The sequence below is a fragment of the Arachis ipaensis genome, chromosome B4 (genome assembly GCF_059453495.1).
Source record: "Arachis ipaensis isolate K30076 ecotype BB chromosome B4, ASM5945349v1, whole genome shotgun sequence".
In the NCBI taxonomy this organism is placed as follows: Eukaryota; Viridiplantae; Streptophyta; class Magnoliopsida; order Fabales; family Fabaceae; genus Arachis; species Arachis ipaensis.
Window position 1 is genome coordinate 148,173,007 of NC_142439.1, and position 20,402 is coordinate 148,193,408.

A 20,402-nucleotide genomic window follows, 5' to 3' on the forward strand; every position below is an offset into this window, starting at 1 on the left:
CTCTTGTTTCTTAGTTGTCCCATGCATTCCTGAAATCTATATATATTGACCTCTCCATCAAATTGCTTAGCTAAGTCTTTCATCATCAGTTGACCTTGTACTCTTACTAGATTCTGAATGCTACTTTACATGGTTGACTTCCATCTTAAATCATACACATTATTTAATTTGCTTCAAATCTTATTTTAGTAGATGTAACCAATTCATTGGCACAAAGTCTTATGAACTCTTTTTTAAATTCAGAAGAGCTTTTTAGGTTACCTGCTTTTTAGTGATTGTTGGTTCTATTATACTCATTCCACGCTAGCATTCTTATACGGCATTAAGAAATTACCCTTTGTTGACTTATGAGTAGGGACAAATAGAGAGAAATTGTTGGGCACGACTAGGCTACCGGTAATATATAAATATAGAACTAATATAAAATTGTACATTAATAATAATGTGTCAAATGTCAAATGCTTACTTAGCTTATATATAATAGAAATCTACTATTTAATACAAATTAAACTACACAATATATGTCGTAGTAGTATGAACAAAAGCTGCTCCATATATAATTGGAAAATAGATGCTGCTACTCTTAATATTATAATATATGCATCCATATCATCCATGCATGACTCATTTTATCTTTCATCAAGTGAATAGAGAAGAGCATGGTTCACGTCCTTGTGCAAAAAGGCCTGCTCCAAAATTCATGTTCCTCTTGCATTGTAGCCGCTACCTTCAAAGACAGCGACACAAGAATATGTCTCACCATCTGATTCCGTATATATATTCCTCTAAACGAAGTTTATATATGTGTTCCTTCGTATTAAGTACCAACTCCAATTAACTTCAGCTGTCATAAAAAATTGCAATGAGATCACATCATTCCATGCAAATTGCAAAACAAAGAAAAACCAGAATAATGGAGTAGGACATGGGAATTACAATGTTATTCTGAGGCTTTCCCCAATAAAATCCTTGGATGAAAATGGGAAAAACATTGCAAGCAGCAAGAATATAAATCATTAATGCGTGCTTGCCCATCCATTCCATAATCATAGTCAAGCGACTATATCCACATACATCAACCTGCCAAGGAAAGAAGAAATACGAGAGAATAAAATTCAATAACACTGTAAAGAAGAAAACTAATTCTATATGATGCATCAGTATATGATTATAAATTAAGATAAAAGATAGATAGCATGAAATCAATCAATGTGTATCTAACCATCAAATAAATTCCAACAAAGAGGACACCGGAAGCGCCAGCAGTGACACACATATAACTGAATGTGTAGAGAGCCTTGTTTATGTGCATTCCTACAAGACCAACATCAAGCAAGGTTAATATTTACAAGGAACAGAAATGTCAGTGGCACAATCATTCATCACATGAAAGGAATATATGAAGAGATTACCAAATAAGTCCAATGCAAAGCCAAAAACTACAAGAAAAGAGGTTGGGATCATCCAGTATAGGATTCTAACTCTATGGTCCTGCATAATCCAATAAAAAAAATAACTAAGATTCTGATATAAATCAAAGACAAACATAACAAAGAAAAAAGTGAGGATTACCTTGAAATGGACAATAATATGTCCATAGTGCAAGCCAACCAAGCAAGTAACTATTGCCATCACCGAGCTGTAATTCCACAAAAAGAAAATGAGGGCAGATAAAAAATAGTCGCGTTCCATGTATATCTTTGTTATGCACCGACAATGTAAAAGAATTTAAGAATCATCTCAAATATTATTAAGAAGACATAGAGTACCTCACCTTAAGAGTCCTTCAGGGTCAAAGGGGGCCTGACACCAAGAAGGAGCATCAGGAGGCAATGGTCCATTTTCAGGGGAATTAATACTGCACTCCTGTTGATATTCATTACAAGAAAAGGTAACATATATGTTCAAGAAAATGCACCCAAGTACTAGAAAATTAGAGTGTAAACAATGTCAGAATCGCGAGGAACAACATACAGGCGTCCGTGCATATATTGGTCTCCCATACAGATGTCGTATACCCAATATTGTTCGATCAATCATTCCAACAGCGTTGCAGCCTGGTCCAGTGTCACCCCTTACTCCACATTTAACCTAGGAAATGGGTACCATGTAAAAACATAAATCCACCACTAAAACAAGTTAAATTAATACTTCAAAGTTTTTTACTTTGAAACCTATAAATAAGATGACATCAACACTCACTGAAAATATTTTTGGCTCTGAAGAAGACTCAGTGGCAATCCGATACTCCCAATCAGGAACATATAACCCATACAGCAAGGAAAGATAAATTCCAGATACAAACAAAGACACAGCCCTGTTGTAATCAAACAGATCTATCTGATGTGACGCATAGATATCAAACTAAGAAAGAAACTAAAGCCGGGAGGAAAAATTGAACTCACCACTGGTATCGATACTTCCTTAATAGGGATGATCCTGAGTTAACAGTATCATCACTTCTGAGCCAAATTTCACACAGTGCTGTCACCAAATATGCTAATGCAATTCTCTGGCATCCACCGAGTAAAATAGTCAATGATCAGTATCATAAAAGGAAATATATTAATATAGACAATATTAAGTGAAGAGAAGAAGAGAGAAAACAAGCTGCTAAGGGAATACCTGCAGTATTCCCATCAATCTTATGCGCTTAATATCCACCCCGAATGACAGGTCAGTCAGGCGATGAAAATAACCACCTGAGGAGCGAAGAGGGTTCAAATTTAGACATTCAAAAGAGAGATAAATTACAAAATGCAAGTTCTCAACATCAGAATACATATTAGTAAAGTCACCAATGCTAACTTGGCTTCAACATTCGATATTCTTCAAAAAGTACAATGCCAACAAACAAAGCTTAGAATTTAACCACAAACAAAGCCATAGGTTCAGTTGACTACCTTGAAGAAAAAGGCCCAATATGAGAAGCTTCAGAGCTCGTAGAAATGCTTTTCTTGTCGCATCAGCTCTGCAAGATGGCTTCTGTTGAAGAGAAAGAGGTTCATCTAGTCAAATGACAAAAAACTATCCAGATAGCATACTTCATAGAGTCACTTTACTGAGTGACATTGTAACAGACTCATTGGTTTTTCTGAATCGTGTTAATTAATAATTACATAACAGTTTCAAGTGTATACCTTGTACGTGAGGGCAAGTGCAACACCAACAATGAAAAGAAAGAATGGCATGACAAAATCTGCTATTGTCAAACCATTCCATGGGGAATGATTGAGTGCCGGAACAATACCACCAGCATCATCCACCAGTATCATCAGCTGCATCAGCAAAAATAGAATGTAACGAGAAATACAACATATTATTAACGATAACATATTTATCTGAAATATAAGGAATTAAGGACTAAGTCTTTGATGCGCACATTACACATTTCATATGTTACCTGCCCCAAAAAATCATATATATCACATGTCCAACTAAGTATCACATTTCTTAGATAATGTTAAGACTATTGAATGATTGGTTAATTGCTGAATGCAAGGTCTAAGTTATCTTTTCCATTAGATTAAACTATTTGTTGTCTTGTACCTTAAAAATGAATTATGAGTTAGAGTGATTAGCTACACCAAAGTGTAGAAGTTATCTAATAAGATACTTGCATTTGTATGCCTCCCACCTTCATTGTCTTTGAGGCACATGGTTGGGTCATATTTTGCAACGAAGAAACACCATGTGTACACCACCATTAAAATAAAGCTAAGTGGTAGCTTGTCTTATCCAGTTAAATTCAATAAGGCGCACTAAACAAGGTTCAGATCTGACAAAATTACATAAGGAATTTGGTGGTTGCAAAAAGAATTGACAAGTTAAAATATAGAAAGACAACGGTTGCTTATTCAATAGTCACCTTGCAATGATGCATTTTTTTGTTAACAAAAATATGATATGCATGCAGCTCCTAACATGGAAACAATGATCCAATAGACAGATAGATGCTACTTTCTAAAGCAAACAGAGTGTGTGTTATGCGTTTCATTGTCATATCCAAATAATAAAGTAATAATAAAGCAAGTGATAGTGGCGAGTCGGTTAACCATTACATCTAAACCACCCTCTCGTTTTCACTATGAAGCATTAGTTAACGTATAAACTAGAAAACTAATTTATGTAAAATTTAGATTAGTGACACGTAGTTTCGTATTAACCTAGTACTTTAAACTTTTAGAATTATTATTATGGGAGTATTATAAAACGTTTATGTGGCCCTTCTAAATTATTGAAAAACAAAAAATAATGAGTGTGGGAAATTTGTTTGTTGCCTAACTAACGGTTCGGAGATTAGCGAATTTGCCTAACAATTATTATCATTATTATGAGCAATCGTGTTGAAGATGGTTATGATTTTTCAGTTAATTTGGGTGCTCAAAAGAAGGAGCGTTAGCGGGTATATATCCCGATTTATTGGGCTTGTAAACAATAATTATATCTTGATAGTACTAAACTACTGATAAAATTTTTAGTTAAATATCAATATTTCAAATTTTGACTTAATAAGTAATAACGTAAGAAAATCATTTTTTAAGGAAGGAACTTAGGAAGCCAAATAGTATTGAGTTACGGTACACAAGATAGAAGTGTACGCATATCATTGCTTTGCATTTAGAATGGGGTATATTCGTTTATATCAACAATATATTCTCACATCAATAATTGCAAAAAGAAAATTGTATGCTTTTATTTTTTTAAAAATAGCAAAAAAAAAAAACTATATAATTAGAAAAGCAAATAAAACGAAATAGAATAAATAATGAAGAAAAACTGAAAAACAAACGGAGGGCGGTTATTTTTATAACAATATTTGTTATTAAAAGCAAAGATGATAGAGTATTTTAATTTTGATATAATAATATTAGGAGAGAATAACGGAAAGAGCAAGTAGAGGTAGTGCAGTTTAATTGGACGGTATTCCGAGGGAGCTGAGAAAAAGAAAAAAAAAAAAAAAGCGACTAGGAAACACCAAATGCAATTCTTTCCTTCAAAGTAAAGCATCATCAAAAAATACTTGGGATGCCAAAATCAATCAAAGCCTTTTTAGTTATGGCAATTCTGAGAATCTACCCGCTCTACATTCAATTATTAACACATTAAATAACAATTCAGTAAGTAGTGATTGGTGTTAGATGAGCAGCAACATAAATGCCTATCTATAAAATGGTTGTTCGCTGTTAAAAACGGAAAGATTTTACTACTTGGCTCAACAAATTTGCTCACAAACCCGTAATGTTGCATATGACCCTTTTAGCCTTGTAGTTGTATGTACTACAATCATTTTTGGCCTGGCATGCCATGACACTTAATCCTGATCTAAAAATCTGAGCAATACGACGTCGTTTCTTCCTCCCTATCGCGATTCAAAAAATATCACTTATCTTTTTTAGTTGTTATTACTTATTACTACTGCTACTACTACTACTAACTTTCTGTCACAGGCAGGGAGCAGTCACAGCACATATTAATTAATTATTAATAGCGACTAAAATTAAAATAAAAAATAAATAAAACTAGGGAAAAAAAAAAGAGAGATTCGAGAAGGTGAAAGAGGAGGAGGGAGGTGTGGGAATGTTACCGCAACAGTGAGGCCACGAAAGACATCAAGTGAAAGAAGACGGTGAGACTGAGATGGAGGTTGGTGCTTTGAAGAAGAGACTTCCTGAACAATCTTGGTGCTGTTAGGCCTTGTTTGGCGTTGTGGTGCAGCAATGGTGGCGGTGCTGGCAGATCTTGAATCAGAGATCTGCTGGACTGCCATCTCAACATCCTCATCGTCTTCATCAAAGTTCTTGATAGCTTCGTACTTCTCCATCTCTCTCTCTCTCTCTATACCTCTCTCTTGCTAACTACCATCTATTTACGCAGGAAAATAATGATTATCTGGAATCAAATATAGAGAAAGATTGTGTGCTGAGAGAGAGAGAGAGAGAAATGTGATGCGAAGGGATGAGAGAAAGAGAGGTCTTAGCAAGAATAAGGCTAAGGTGCTCCAAACTCTGAAGAGTAGTGTGTTTCTTGCGCTGCTTCTTTCTTTCCCTTTCCTCTTCCTCTCACTTTTATAGCGCACTTCCACCTGCGCCACAAACAACCCTTTTTACCCCCCTTTCTTTTTTTATCATAAATTCATATTTTATCTTTTAAAACTATTTTAAAATTAAAATATAAAGAAAAAGTCTAGGGCCAACAGTTTTTTTAAATTCTGACCAACATGTAACCAGCAAAAAAAAGTGAGTCATTAGATTAAATCTCATACCAATTTCACACAATTAAAATCATTATTGATGACTACAAATCACAAAAATTGCTGACTCCTAACACTCCTCAAATATAAATACAAGAATAAAAAAAGGTTAGTTATTAAAACGCTAATGACTTCTTTTCTTAAAAAAACACAAATGAAATTATTTTCAAAATTCGGCTTTTTTTTTAAATAGAATGTATTTGTGTGTTATTGACTTATTATTCTCTATTATGTAAACCTTCGTTTTTTTTTTTTTAATATAGAATCTATTTTTTTGAATTGATAATTAAACAAATCAGAGGCTCGATTTTATAGTTGTCATCCACGAATAAAAAATCAAACAATTTAATTTTATGGATATTAAAATTTAAATTGTAGGAGACATAAATTGAAATATCTAATCTTAACGATAATTCTTTTTTTAAATCGGTATCTAACTCTGATTCTCAAATTTTAATATCCAAATCTGACGTTTAAATTTTTTTAATTGTTCTCTACAATTTTATGATATACTACTCACTTCAATAATAAAAGAAAAGAAAAAACACACATTCCTCCCTGATATCAAAAATAAAAAACGTCAAAATTGAACAAATATGATAATTTGCAAATGACGAAAACAGGCACTTCCGAGTTCCGATGTATATTTTAGATGATTAATAATTGGGTGAATACTCTATTCGATTCCTGATAATTACTTCGAAAGGATAACGAAGTCTCTAAAAAAAATATCCAATTCAACTTCTGATCTTTTTTTTTTAAGACTGATTAGTCCTTGTACCAAAAAAAATAACATTGATTTTTTTTTTGTCAAAAATCTCGTTGTCTTTTGAGATAATTGTAAATGACTGTTTTGAATTTTTCTCTTAATAATTTTTATAATTTGTTTTGTTTCTGGTAAATTTTACCTGTCTTAGAAAATGGTAAGTTATAGAAAGAGTTTCTACATGCAGACTCCAACTTCTACAAATATATATTTTATTTTCCTTAAAAGAGGTTAGGCCCGAGGATCATTCTTTCTAAGGGCCCAAACTTCTTATTTGTCAATCTAATCATTTCTTGTTACCTTAAAATTAACACTATCAAACTTATATATATTCACAACATTTAATCTATAACTATATACGACGTAATACAAAATCCATGGTCCACTCGTAAATTCAAGATAAAAGTAAATCCATACAAAATTTATAAAAGACAATCCAAGCTAATTAAAAGTATTTTAGTAAAATATTAAGATTTCTTTCCTCTTTTGTTATGTGTATATTGAAAGGATAGTGTTTATACTTTGACCTAACAATATAATCAGACTTAAAATAAATAGAAGTCCATTTAAGAGATTTAACTATTTTTAAAATATCTCTTACTTATTTAGGGGGGAAATTTCAACAATTTATTTTAAAAAAGAACAATTATCTATTATTAAAGATATAATTATTCTAAAAAATAATTATTTTTTCTACTATAAATATACTAATATCTTCGAGTATATTAAGAAATCGATCTAAAAAAATTTGGCCTGTTAACTTAAACACCAGAGTCCTTTATGTAGATACTACCTCACTTTCTCACGAAAAATTCGGACGATAATATCTCGACATCAATACAAATTAGATGCTGCCTTAAAAAAGTCTAGACCTCATAAAAAAAAACCCAATTTTAAATACAGGTATGCTACACATACAAGCCTTTTTGGTTTATAAGTCTTACAAGTTGGCACAAGTCTAACAAAACACACGCGCATTACACTCCCACATTCAAGAGTAAATACACGCACGTTACTCAACCACTTCCTGTTTCCAAAGCGCGCTACTCACCATTATGAATGGCTCTTCTTCTTCCTCGATGAAAATCACAAATGTCATTTTTCTTCGCGTTTCTCCTCCTCCTCTTCTTCCTTCTTCTTCTCCCCTTCTTTGTGTTTCTACTCTTTTTGTTTGCGTGTTTCATCTTCATCGTCGTGTTTCTCCTCCTTCTTTTGATTTTGCAACATTATGTATTTTTTTCTTCTTTGTTTGATTTTTTCCTCCAAAAAGAATTATGAGAATATGAAATAAGAAGATGAAGAAGAATAAGCAATAGAAGATGAGGAGGAGGAAGAGGAAGAGTTATGAATTATGCAGAACTCATCAGAATAAAAATACACCTAAATATTTTCTTTTTACACCCAAATATTTTCGTTTTTACACCCAAATTTGCTGCAGATACATAAATGAGTTATGTTACGTGTACACTAAAATCAGCCACCAAAGTTAACAAGGGCTGCAAAATACACCATATTGAAACCAGCATAAACTATAGAATGCAAATACAACTATAAAACCATCATAAAAAAAAACAAAAATTAGATTCATGAATCATAACTAAACAGAAACTAAAACAATTCAACTAAAAAAATAAGACAATTCACCTTCCGTCAGATGAAAAGTCATAAACTGTAAATACACCCAAACTTTTATAAAAATACACTCAAATATTCTTGATTTACACCCGCACGTCTGATATAAAATGGACAAGATTATATTAATTATAATCAGAACTAGTACATTAGATTCAATTCAAACAATGAATAATTAACAGCAAATTTCACAGGCAAGGTTCATGCACTAGTTCATCTGACAATCTGAAGTTGAATTATCCATTATCTTCAAAAACGATTTCAGAACTTGATGTCAAAAAACAATGGAACTCGAGAATAACAAAGAAAGAGAACAGAGAGAGAAGAGCACGTAAATAAAGAAGGAGAAAGAAAAGGCAAGAAATTCGAAAAAAAAAACGGAATTCTTTCAAAATTAAAAATATGTTAGAAGCGCGTGAAACATATGTGCATAACAAGCGCGTTTAAGCGTAATATCAATTAGAGAACTTATAAGACTTTTATAGCAAAATCACTTATAAGTAGAGATTAATCCTTTTAAATAACCCTCAAAACAAGATTATTAATTAAGTAACTATCCTCTCCATTTTAAGTAATTTTCGCATATGCTTGCTTCTATGAAAATCTTTCCTCATCCCTATTCCGGATAACATTTTAAATTAAAAAAAGATAAATTTTCATTGGATAAACTATTGTAAATTTAAAGAATGGTTTCGAGATTTTCAAATCCATTACAAATTTGAAAAATTAAAAGTGTACGCCATAATTTGAATTTCAAAACACTTTTTTTTTTCAAAAAATGAAAAAATATAAAAAAGGATTAAATTAAAATACATACTACACTTCAAAGCAAATTTCTAGACAAATTGCACATCAAAAAATCCAGCAATAACTTTTCACGATTTCATATTCATGCTCATGCCCTATATATCTTTTAGAATGTGTAACTTCATTATACCATCCATGTTTAGATTTTCTATTAAACACAGCATTATTCAATGTTAATAAAATGACATCCCATTATAAAAAAAATGCGCATAATATTCGAGTATTTTTAAAAATTATATATATGAATCGAACATATAGTATTATATTCTTTTTTCCTGGGGTCGATGTATATGACTTGATTGATCACTTTTTAATTTGAAAATACTGAGGTCCTCTACTCCTCTATATCACATAACATCTTCATATAAAAAAAATGAACCCTTGATTGATAGCTGTGTGATTAATAAGTATTTTTGGTAGGTTAACCATTTTCTTTTTCTTCCTCCTCAAACGATTACGACTGGTTGAGTGGTTATAAAATTAAAAAAGAAAATATAACATACAAATATTTAATGAATTATAAAATAAAAAATATTATATACAAACAAAAAATCATCAGATACAAAATCAATCATCATATATTTATATAAATATATATATATATATATTATTTAACTTATTTTTAATACATATTTTATATTTTAATATATATTTTATAGAAATAATTAATTTATTAATTAATTTTTTATGTACACATAATATAATTATATAAAAATACATATAACATGTTGTTACTAATTTCATTGTAAATTATATATTTATTAATATAAAATATGACTCCGGATTAGACCAAATCTATTTGAAGAATGACTGAATCTTAATCCGAAAATTACATTATGTAACTTAAAAGTAATAAATGCAAATCTAATCAAATATATTTTGCATCCGGGTCAAGATGTGAACACTCCTATTGACCTATTCTAGATCAAAAAAGAATTAGAATCAACAAATGACATTAGTATTGTTTTAAGTAATGTTATACAACTCATTGAATCACAATAACATATAACAAATATCATTATATCAAATTTACATTGAGATCAAACATTAATCAACATTTAATCGAATAAATTTTTTGTTTATATATACTTTGAATAAATATATATTGGCTATTTTTAAATATATAAAAATATAACAAACTATTTTTGATTGATACGAAATTCTTTTTAAAGTATTTGTAATATATAAATTTTTAATAATTCAACTTTTTTTTTAAATTTATATAAATAAAAAGTTACTCAATAATATACTATTTACTTAAGTTGACACATGCATCATTTGATCCTAATTCATAATACTAATATCTACAATATATATATAACAGTTATTATAAGGAATCAAATAGAATACATACATTCAAGTTATTATACTCTTCATCAAATTTTTTAACAACTAAATTATATCTTTTAAAAAATAATCAATAAATAGAGATAATAGAGATAATAACTGTTAGTTAGAAACAAGAGACTAAATTAGAGAAAAGATTTGTATATTATTAAATGTATTCAAGTTGTCTATTTAAATTGTCTATTCAAGTTGTCTGAAATGATACAATATAAAAGGGTATTTATAGATAATAAGAGAGGCTAAAATTGTTATATATGGATAATTTTAATGTGAAATACAACAATATTTGATTATTTTGGTATTCTACACGATTGTGGTAGTAGCACAAAACATCACTGACGTTTTACAATAAAAAAAAATTTAATCATGAAAGAACAAAACATCACTGACGTTTTGTAATAAAAAATATTATTTTAATGGAAGAAACAACTAACATTTTGTACATAACTATAGTAATGTTTAACACACAGTTTGGTTCATCTTAAAGAATTTTACCCCTAAAAATACAATATTAAAAAGAAAAAATTCGATAAGAGAATCGTAATAATAAAGACGTAATATTCTATAATAAATATTCAGATATACTAAATAATTCTAATTGATCCTAATTGATCATAATTATATTCTAACAATAACAATAATTAATAAATATGGATTTTGTAGACTCTTGCAAGAAAAAATACTTTTGCGGCCATTGTGTTTTTTTTTTTTTTTTTGTGTTAAAAAAAATTTGTTTGACGTGGGGCCATCGGTCGTGGCTATTGGATAGACATGTAAAGAGGAGACACAGAATAATTCGCTATCCCATAAAGATATTTTAGCATGATCACCGTAATATGGTGCTCCTCTAAGAGCAAATAATTTTTTGCAATAATTAATATGTACAATAAATTGTATAAGAATGCATTATTATTATTATCTCGTGATATTGCAGTATGTTGCATATAAATGTATAGTAACAACTAATTAAGCGCACGATATAAGTCCATCACATGTAAATAACCTGAAAAGTTAGGCTAACGCAACACGAGACAAGTGTTGTAGGAACTACGTTAATTAAAGCGTGAGATTCAAAGGAATTAGTGAGCTTTGAAATTCAAGTGAAGTCGACGTGAAATTGATATTTGAGAACTATTAAATAATTTAATTGATTTAACTAAATTTTTTATTTAACGATTTTTATGTATTAATTTCATGTAAAGTCGACTTCACCTGAGTTTTTACCGATTTATATATATGTGATCGATGTCCAGATATTTTACTTGCTTATTCAAAATACAACCATATCATCATCATGTACATAAAAATCTCCATTATTAATAATGATATATTTATACATATTTGGTTGGTCATTTTATTTAAAAATTATATAAAATAATATATATGTAAATATATAATTATTGATTAGTGACAGATAATTTTTAATATACGCAATGTATTTTTTTTTTAACATACATATATGTAGTTATTTTTTAAAAAAAAAATCAGCCAACTCGCAAAAGTAAATCAAACTAAGTTGAATCAAGTGAAATTCAAACTTGACTTACGAATATTATAACAGAATTTATTAATAAAGTTTAAGTTTAACTTACCAAAAATTCACAAAATGACTCAAATAATTAGAATCTATATGAATAAATTATAATTTATGTATGAAATATATATATTATATATCTATCAATTATTATTTATTTTCTCTATTATATATACAAATTATATATGTTCTTATGTAAAATTATATATTATTATTATAAATTAAAAATATAAAATACATACTTAATATATTAATATAAATAATTATATTAAGTAATATATAATTATCTTTATATATAATCGAATTAACTCAGAAACTAATAAATTTAGTTTATTCAAGTTTAAATTTGACTTATTTAATATATAAATTTACATTAAGTTCAAATTTAACTTACAAACTCATGAACTCAGTTTATGAAACTATTAACGAATTGAAGTTGTTGCTTCATGAGCTCGCTTGAATTATTTTTAGTCTAATGTGGGATCTATCTAGGTACAAATTAAAGCACTCTTCGATTTGTATGGGGATTGCGAGCCACACCTCTAGCTAGCTTTATAGGGTTGGGTGCTAAATTAAAAACAGCTGTAAACATGAAAAGAAAAATTACAGTTAAAAAGATAAAAGACAAAAGGAATAATTAGGGTATTCATAGATCGGATTCTATCCGCATATCTGCGGTGTTTATCCGAATTCAATTTAAAAATTGCGGTCGCAAGACTTTTGGATTGGATCGGATTGGATCCGCATACTAATCGGATCGAATTGCAAATTTTGTATTAGTATCCGCATATTCAATCTGCATATCTGCGTATCCGCAGAAATAAAAAAATAAATAAGTAAATATTTTTTTATGTTTTATTTTAACTAATAATTATCATATATGTTGTATTATTTTAATTTATTATTTAAAAAAAGTATGTTTAATATTATTTTAAGAGTAAACATATTTAAAAAAATAAACTTTTAAAAATATTTTTATGCTTTGCGGATATATTTAATATCCGATCGGATCCAACTTTAAAAACTGCATATATTAAATCCGATTCTCGTGCACCCTAACAATAACCACGTGTGTGATCATTTGATATGCGTGCTGTAAATTTGAAGTTGTGATTCCAATTTCTAGCCAGAATAAAAGAGATCACAATTCACATATTCATGTCAAATTCAAAACTTGATTGATTCATCATATATACTTAATTAAATTTCAAATTGAATAAAATAAAATCACTCTTATGTATGTATAATTTTGAAGTTCCCTCTTACAAAATTTTCGTCCGGGGAAAAAATAATGTCTGAGAAGTCATGTTTTTTAAATGGAAATGTAGAAATATAATTTGTTTATAAATATAATATTCAAGGTATGATTTGAATTTATTAGTTCCGTCAAAAAAAAATATTTTAAGCAAATTATATTTATATATATATATATATTTTGTTCTTGTGTGGGTAGCCGACTTCAAGGTATATATAGTTTGTCCTATTTAATACTTGAATTCGTCCCTCCTTGAATTGGGTGACATATATGTCGACTCTTCTAAGAACGGCGGCGGTAGCACTTACAAAGACATTCCAATGTTCAAGTTAGTAAAAGTAAAAGATAAAGATAAAGAAGTTATTCGGAATGAATAATATTCTTGTGACCTAGTGAGTCACTTGTATTTAGTGATCTTATTTAGAGGGGTTTTTTATTTAAATAAAATATTTGGACTCCTATATTACCTAATTCTCCTAAATGGTTTTTTTGAATATGAATCCTCTAAATCATATAATATATAAATCGTCCTAGGGTTGTGTGTTTTAATGAATATATAAATCATTGTACCCCGGGACGATTTATGCATGAATTGCATAGGTGAATAAGGCATAAATCGTCCCAGCCCACTGTGTGTTATGAATAACACGTAAATCGTCCTAGCCTAAGATGATTTATGCATTTTAACCTAAAACACTCTATCCTGGCACGATTTGCATGCTTCTTCCTAGCCCTCTACCCCTAGCACGATTTACGTGCAAATTCCAAACCCACATGTCCCTTAGACGATTTTTATTTGTATTTAACAATAATTTTTTTAATTTAAAAATTAATTTCTAATCAATATTTAACACTTGATTATTAGTAAAAATTATATATTAATTTTATAAAAAATATAAAATAATATATACCATTTTTAAAAATTAATCATTTAATCTTTAATTTTTCATAAAAAATAATTAATTAATACAAATAATATTTTAAAAACTTAAATTTTGGAAACAAAATAAAATTATTTTAAATATTTTAACATTTTAAAATAATTTTTTTAGTTACAAAAATTTTTATATTTTGTGACAAACAAATAACTTGTTACAAATAATATTAAATTTTATGACAAATTAATTTTTTATTATAAAATAATTGGAGTTTTTAAAATAAATAAATATTTTGTTATAAAATATTTTGAACGTTTGCAACAACTTTATTTTTTATTACAGAATATTATAAAATTTTGCAACAACACACCGATTTGTTACAAAAGCCAAAATAATTTGTAACAAAAAAAATCAAATTATTACAAAATATCAAAATGTTTTGTAACAAATTGTATTGTTGTTACAAAATATTATTATTATTATATAACAATCACTAATTTTTGTTACAAAAATTAATTTTTTTGTAACAATTTTAAATTTGTTATAAAATTTTTGTTACAAATATTTCATTTTCTTATAGTATATATATAATCAAGCTCATAATGTGATTTACATAAATATTTGTATAGTAGAATATTCTAGAACAAATAAATAAGTCAACACAATATAAATTTGATGAATAAATATATGAAAATTAACTTTAATTAATATTAGTTTATTTTTTATTGTAAATTAATTTTTTATTTTTATTTTTTTTTAATTTAAAATTTAAAATAAAAATAAATTTAAAAATTGTAACTTAAAAAATTAACTTCTTAATTGAACTCAAATTTGATATAGTAGTAAATATGGTATAATTGCATCAAAAAATGATTGTCATATATTAAAGAAACACATATCTTTTTATTCGAATTACACATAAAAATTTTCACATAAATCGTCCTAGGGACTTGTGGATTTTAGATTTGCACGTAAATCGTGTTAGGGGGTAGAGGGTTAGGAAGAAGCACGTAAATCGTGCCAGGGTAGAGTGTTTTAGGTTAAAATGCATAAATCATCCTAGGCTAGGATGATTTACGTGTTATTCGTAACACATAGTGGGCTGGGACGATTTATGTCTTATTCACCTATGCAATTCATGCATAAATCGTCTCAAGGTATAATGATTTATATATTCATTAAAACACACGACCCTAGGACGATTTATATATTATATAGTTTAGGGGATTCACGTTCAAGAAAACCATTTAGGAGAATCAGGTAATATAGAAGCCCAAATATTTTATTTAAATAAAAAATCCTATTTAGAGAAATTTGTGAAAAAATTTATATGTCTATCTGATTGGTACTTAGTTATTTAATTTTATAGAATAAATTTATTATGAGAACAAAATACATATTCCTAATATAACACGTGTATATTTAATTTTAATCAAATTTCAATTTATAATTTTACCTTAAGCGAATTATAACTAACGTACGGATCATATAAATGCTGATTATATTTTATTTTTCTTTTACTAATAGTATGAATGTTTGTAATTAGTAGATATTCTCGTTATTGTGAAGCTATTAAATTATTAATTAATAAAAATACCCAATCATTATTACTGCTACAAAACGTTAATAACATTATATGTAATTTGCACCGACCCGTTTTGCATACTGCATATGTAGCACTTTTGGATGGTAAGAATATTTAAAAACAAAAAAGATGGCAGGTAATGGTACCGGCGGTGGTTTATGAGTTTTTGCCTTTTTGGTATACCTGAATTTAAAAATTGTCACTGTGTGTGCAAAATAGAATGATGTAATTCATGGATATAATATGCTGTTATTAAGTGTTAACCACTTCATCACTTGATACTTATAGATTTTATAAGAAGAAAATTAATATTTTTTCGGTCAGCATTAATTAATCTTTTTAGAATTATTTTATTTATCTTATATTTTAAATTTTAAATCATATTAAATCTTAAATTATAAATATAATTTTTTAAATTGACTAATTTAACTAATTAAAAAATAATTTTTCATATATTTGTTTCATTTTAAAATTAGAGGATGGTGATAGCCAATTATTTATCTTTCATTTCCTGCACTTTTTAGTTATGACTTAAGAAGCGCATGCACGCAGCATGCTCTAATTAAAGGGTACGTATTCATTTTATTTATCCGTAGTAGTTTAGGTTTTATGATTTTGTTCATTGCATTTTAATATTTCGATTGATTGATGATTATATATATATATATATATATATATATATATATATATATATATATATATATATATATATATATATAATTTTAATATACTAATAGTATAGAATATTTTACACCGTTATTTATTTATATTTATTGATTTTTTAATTTAGATAATTATTTGTTTCATCAATCAAAATGAAATTATATATATATTAAAAATAAAAAATATTTATTTAAAATAAAAATAAAAAATACAAACTATCAGAATTTATTATTTTTAGTCATCACTTTTAACTATCAATCTAATTCTTTTAATTTAATAATTTAATATTATACTTTAACCTATATTTTTAAATATTAATAACTAAAAATAATAAATTTTAATAATTCTCTAATATTTTTCACAAAAATAATTAAAAAAAATGAATGAAGAGTTAGTCATTTTTCATTGGAAATATATTATGTGAAGTGTATGGAATGGGCGGTGCAACATCGTCATACTAATGTGGAACCTAACAGAACATGCTGGGTCATCTTATATTCTTATCTTGTGATCGTGGCCCCTAAAAATTCCACTATTTTATATATATTCGTATAATGCACCTTCACGTAGGAGCAGAATTACTGTTTTTAGAATTCCTTTTTTTGCCTCAATAATTGTTCTTTACATAAATTTATTGAGGTTAATATCTTAAATGATTATTTGGATCAGCTAAAAAAAAATTGGAAACTTCATATCCTTCCTTAAAAAAGTTTTAATTACATTTAAAAAAACGCAACATTTAGTTTTAATCTTCACAACATTTTAAAGAACTAGTTTTGATATGCGTAATATTTTTGTTATTTTTTGTCTTCTTATTATCGTTTTCTTCTTTTCGTAAGTGATAACGTGATAATATATATATATATTCTGTTTAATTTTACCATGATGTAGTACATAAAATGAACGAATATATTTATTTTCTTCTGGTAAGGTGATATATCATCATGCATGCGATGATTTAATTTGGTACTGCCACAAAGTATAAACTAATGATGAATAATGACTGAATGAACAAATTAATTAGGCATTGCAATTTGCACCCAAAACAAAATTAGGTATTTCACCAGAAAGGTAGGAACTACACATATATAGTGGAGTGGGAGCTTGTCCTATTAATAACTTGATTTTATTAATGCTGATGGATAATATTCTTATTTGCAATTTGATTTTAAATAATTTTTGTATATTTTGTCATTCACTCTTTTATGTCATAGTCAAAATAAATATTTCTTCAAACTGAAAACATTAGTCCATTTTGCATTATTTTAAAAAACTGACATGTTAAATTATATTTTTAATAGTCCGAAACATTATTTTTGTTTGAATAAAAAAATAACGAATAATACATTTATAAAAATGCTATTTTTACAAAACTCCTATTTGTCTAAATAGAAGGAAAATGAATTAACTCCAAAAGCGGGATGGATTCAGAAATATTATCATGAGGATCAATAATATATATAATATTAAAAAATTATGCAAAAAATTATATAATACAAAATATATTACAAAAATATATTGATAGAGAATATATTTTAAAGTATAAAATATGTATGTATTTTTTATTAACGAAGTGGTCGATTCTTCATATCATAAAATTCATCGATAATAGAATCTGTGTCAAATTTTTCAACAATTTTCTATGTAATATAATTAAAAGACAATTAGCAAGAAATTCATCTTTTATTTTGTTTATGCGTTATTCCTCACAATATTCATAGCTGAAAAATATCTCTCAGTTATAATAGTTGAAACAGAGAGAATTAATACCAAATGAATCAAGAAGGACGCTCACAAAAAGAAAAAAAAAATTCACTTTATAGAATTTGAAAATTTTTATTTAATTAAAAAATATTAGTAATAATATCTTTTCAGATTTCTTTAATATTGTTACTTACTTTTTAGATATTACAAATCATTAATATTTAGGTTAGACTAAACTTTTATTTATATTAGACTAAATACTAAATAATTTTTTTTAAAAATTAAATCGTACTTAATAACTTATTACTATTAATCTTTTTTTTAAAAAAAATTAGGGAGCTGAGTCCTCCACTCGCCCCGTATGTCCGTCTCTGTCCCAAAGTGATTTTTTATATTAACGATATATACTAAAATTATCTATAAGATTCCAATTGCACTAATTATATTTTTCGTCAGACAGTAATGGTATGAGGACGGATCAATCAGTAACACGTGATATACTAAGGTGGATGGTTGTGCTTCATGTTACAATACTATTTGGTCATGTATAAACTTGTATTACATGTTGCAGCATTCTTCGTTCACGTGTAGGTACTCCCAGTTCTTCTCATATAAACCAACTTAAAACTCTGGTTGATTTAGGTATCAGAATTTTTTGTAGGTATTTTCAATTACTGTTTTGGAGATGATATAAAGGCACTTTGAACACCCCTCAGTGCCATTTTCGATGTCTTTCGTTTAGCCTATTTACACACAACTAATTTTTAAGTATGTCTTGTAACAATGATTATGTTATTTAATAAAAGAATGATATCATTGATTAATAAATATATTTTTTAAGCTCAAAACACATGTATTTTATAGAAATTGAAAAAAAAAATTAATTTTTGACTTCTTGTTAAAAATATGCGTATTTTTGGACGAAAATAAAAAAATGTGTTTAATCAATTATATATTTTTTTAAATAATATATTTATATAAAATATTTTATAAAAATACTTGTATTTAAATGACTTAGAAAAAAATAAAATTAAAATTAATACATCTAAAAATATTAAAAATTTTAAATTTATAAAAATAAAAAAATTAGTGAATGAATTAATTTGGTGTATAATATTTAATTTTAGAGACTAAAATAAATTACTTAATACAAAGTCAGGACTAATTTAATATATTTATAATAATAATATAGCAGATGATACGTGGACAAATAATACTAATAGCAAAAATAAACATATAATTAAATAGTATTATGAGTTTGTGACATATGGCACAACCATTCATATCAACATATCACATGTCACTAATCAATCTGTCTTCATATTATTATAGGTGGTTAAATTATAAAGTTATGTTATTAAACTATATCAGTATACTATTAACAAAAAATGAGTCAAAAAAATATGGTACATTTTTACTGTTATTGAAGATGTAATTAGCGTAATTAGAATAGTTGATGTTGGACCTGCTGCTTAATGACTTAGGTGACTACATGGCTAACAAATGAAATTTTATGTCAGACATGCAAAAAGTAAATTATTAGATGAATTTATATGTTTTATTGTTTTATTGATGTTTGATACGAGGACTGTTAGAAATATACTTAATACAATTCGGTGGTTGATTTGACTTCATGTAAGTTAATTGTGGGGTCTAATTGAGGTCATTTAATATATTTGGAGAGTCTGTTTGAAGTCCGATAATTGAATTTGCAATGTATTACTGGTTTAAGGTTTGGCTTCGGCAGTGAAGGAGCTCATGCCCAATGTACACCATAGATTCTGCGTTTGACATATGTGGAAGAATTTCAACAAACAGTGAAAAGAGCAGGAGTATAAAGGACTACTATGGGAGTGTGCAAGAAAAACAACTCGCCATGGTTTTGATCAGAAGATGGATAGGTTAAGGAGACTAAACGAGGGAGCTTGGGCATACTTGGATAAGTGGCCTAGAGAGGCATGACAAGGGCCTATTTCCG

At 27.6% G+C, this 20,402-nt stretch overlaps 1 protein-coding gene across 2 annotated transcripts; it reads right to left on the reverse strand.

Moving 5' to 3' along the window:
- Positions 1-410: 410 nt before the first annotated feature.
- On the reverse strand, positions 411-6,104 carry LOC107635749 (uncharacterized). 2 transcript variants are annotated; one of them, XM_016339309.3, is made up of 13 exons: positions 5,588-6,104; positions 3,141-3,278; positions 2,904-2,985; positions 2,626-2,702; positions 2,406-2,512; positions 2,203-2,317; positions 1,975-2,091; positions 1,775-1,866; positions 1,573-1,639; positions 1,413-1,491; positions 1,223-1,314; positions 937-1,080; positions 411-844 (listed from the first exon to the last, which is right to left on the reverse strand). In XM_016339309.3, the coding sequence occupies exons 1-13, from the start codon at positions 5,822-5,824 to the stop codon at positions 818-820; spliced, it is 1,374 nt and encodes a 457-aa protein (XP_016194795.1). In that variant the 5' UTR covers positions 5,825-6,104; the 3' UTR covers positions 411-817. The 2 variants fall into 2 exon arrangements, with proteins under 2 accessions (XP_016194795.1, XP_020977950.1); XM_021122291.2 differs by having other exon boundaries at positions 1,413-1,639; positions 5,588-6,079.
- Positions 6,105-20,402: the final 14,298 nt, after the last annotated feature.

What these genes read in the sequence shown, in the direction of transcription:
- LOC107635749 (XM_021122291.2), bottom strand. Translation starts at nt 5,824, where the DNA reads ATGGAGAAGTACGAAGCTATCAAGAACTTTGATGAAGACGATGAGGAT. An exon ending in TTCGTGGCCTCACTGTTGCG is followed by an intron (nt 3,279 to 5,587) that starts GTAACATTCCCA and finishes TTGCTGATGCAG; the next exon opens with CTGATGATACTGGTGGATGA. An exon ending in GACCCTGAAGGACTCTTAAG is followed by an intron (nt 1,640 to 1,774) that starts GTGAGGTACTCT and finishes GTGGAATTACAG; the next exon opens with CTCGGTGATGGCAATAGTTA.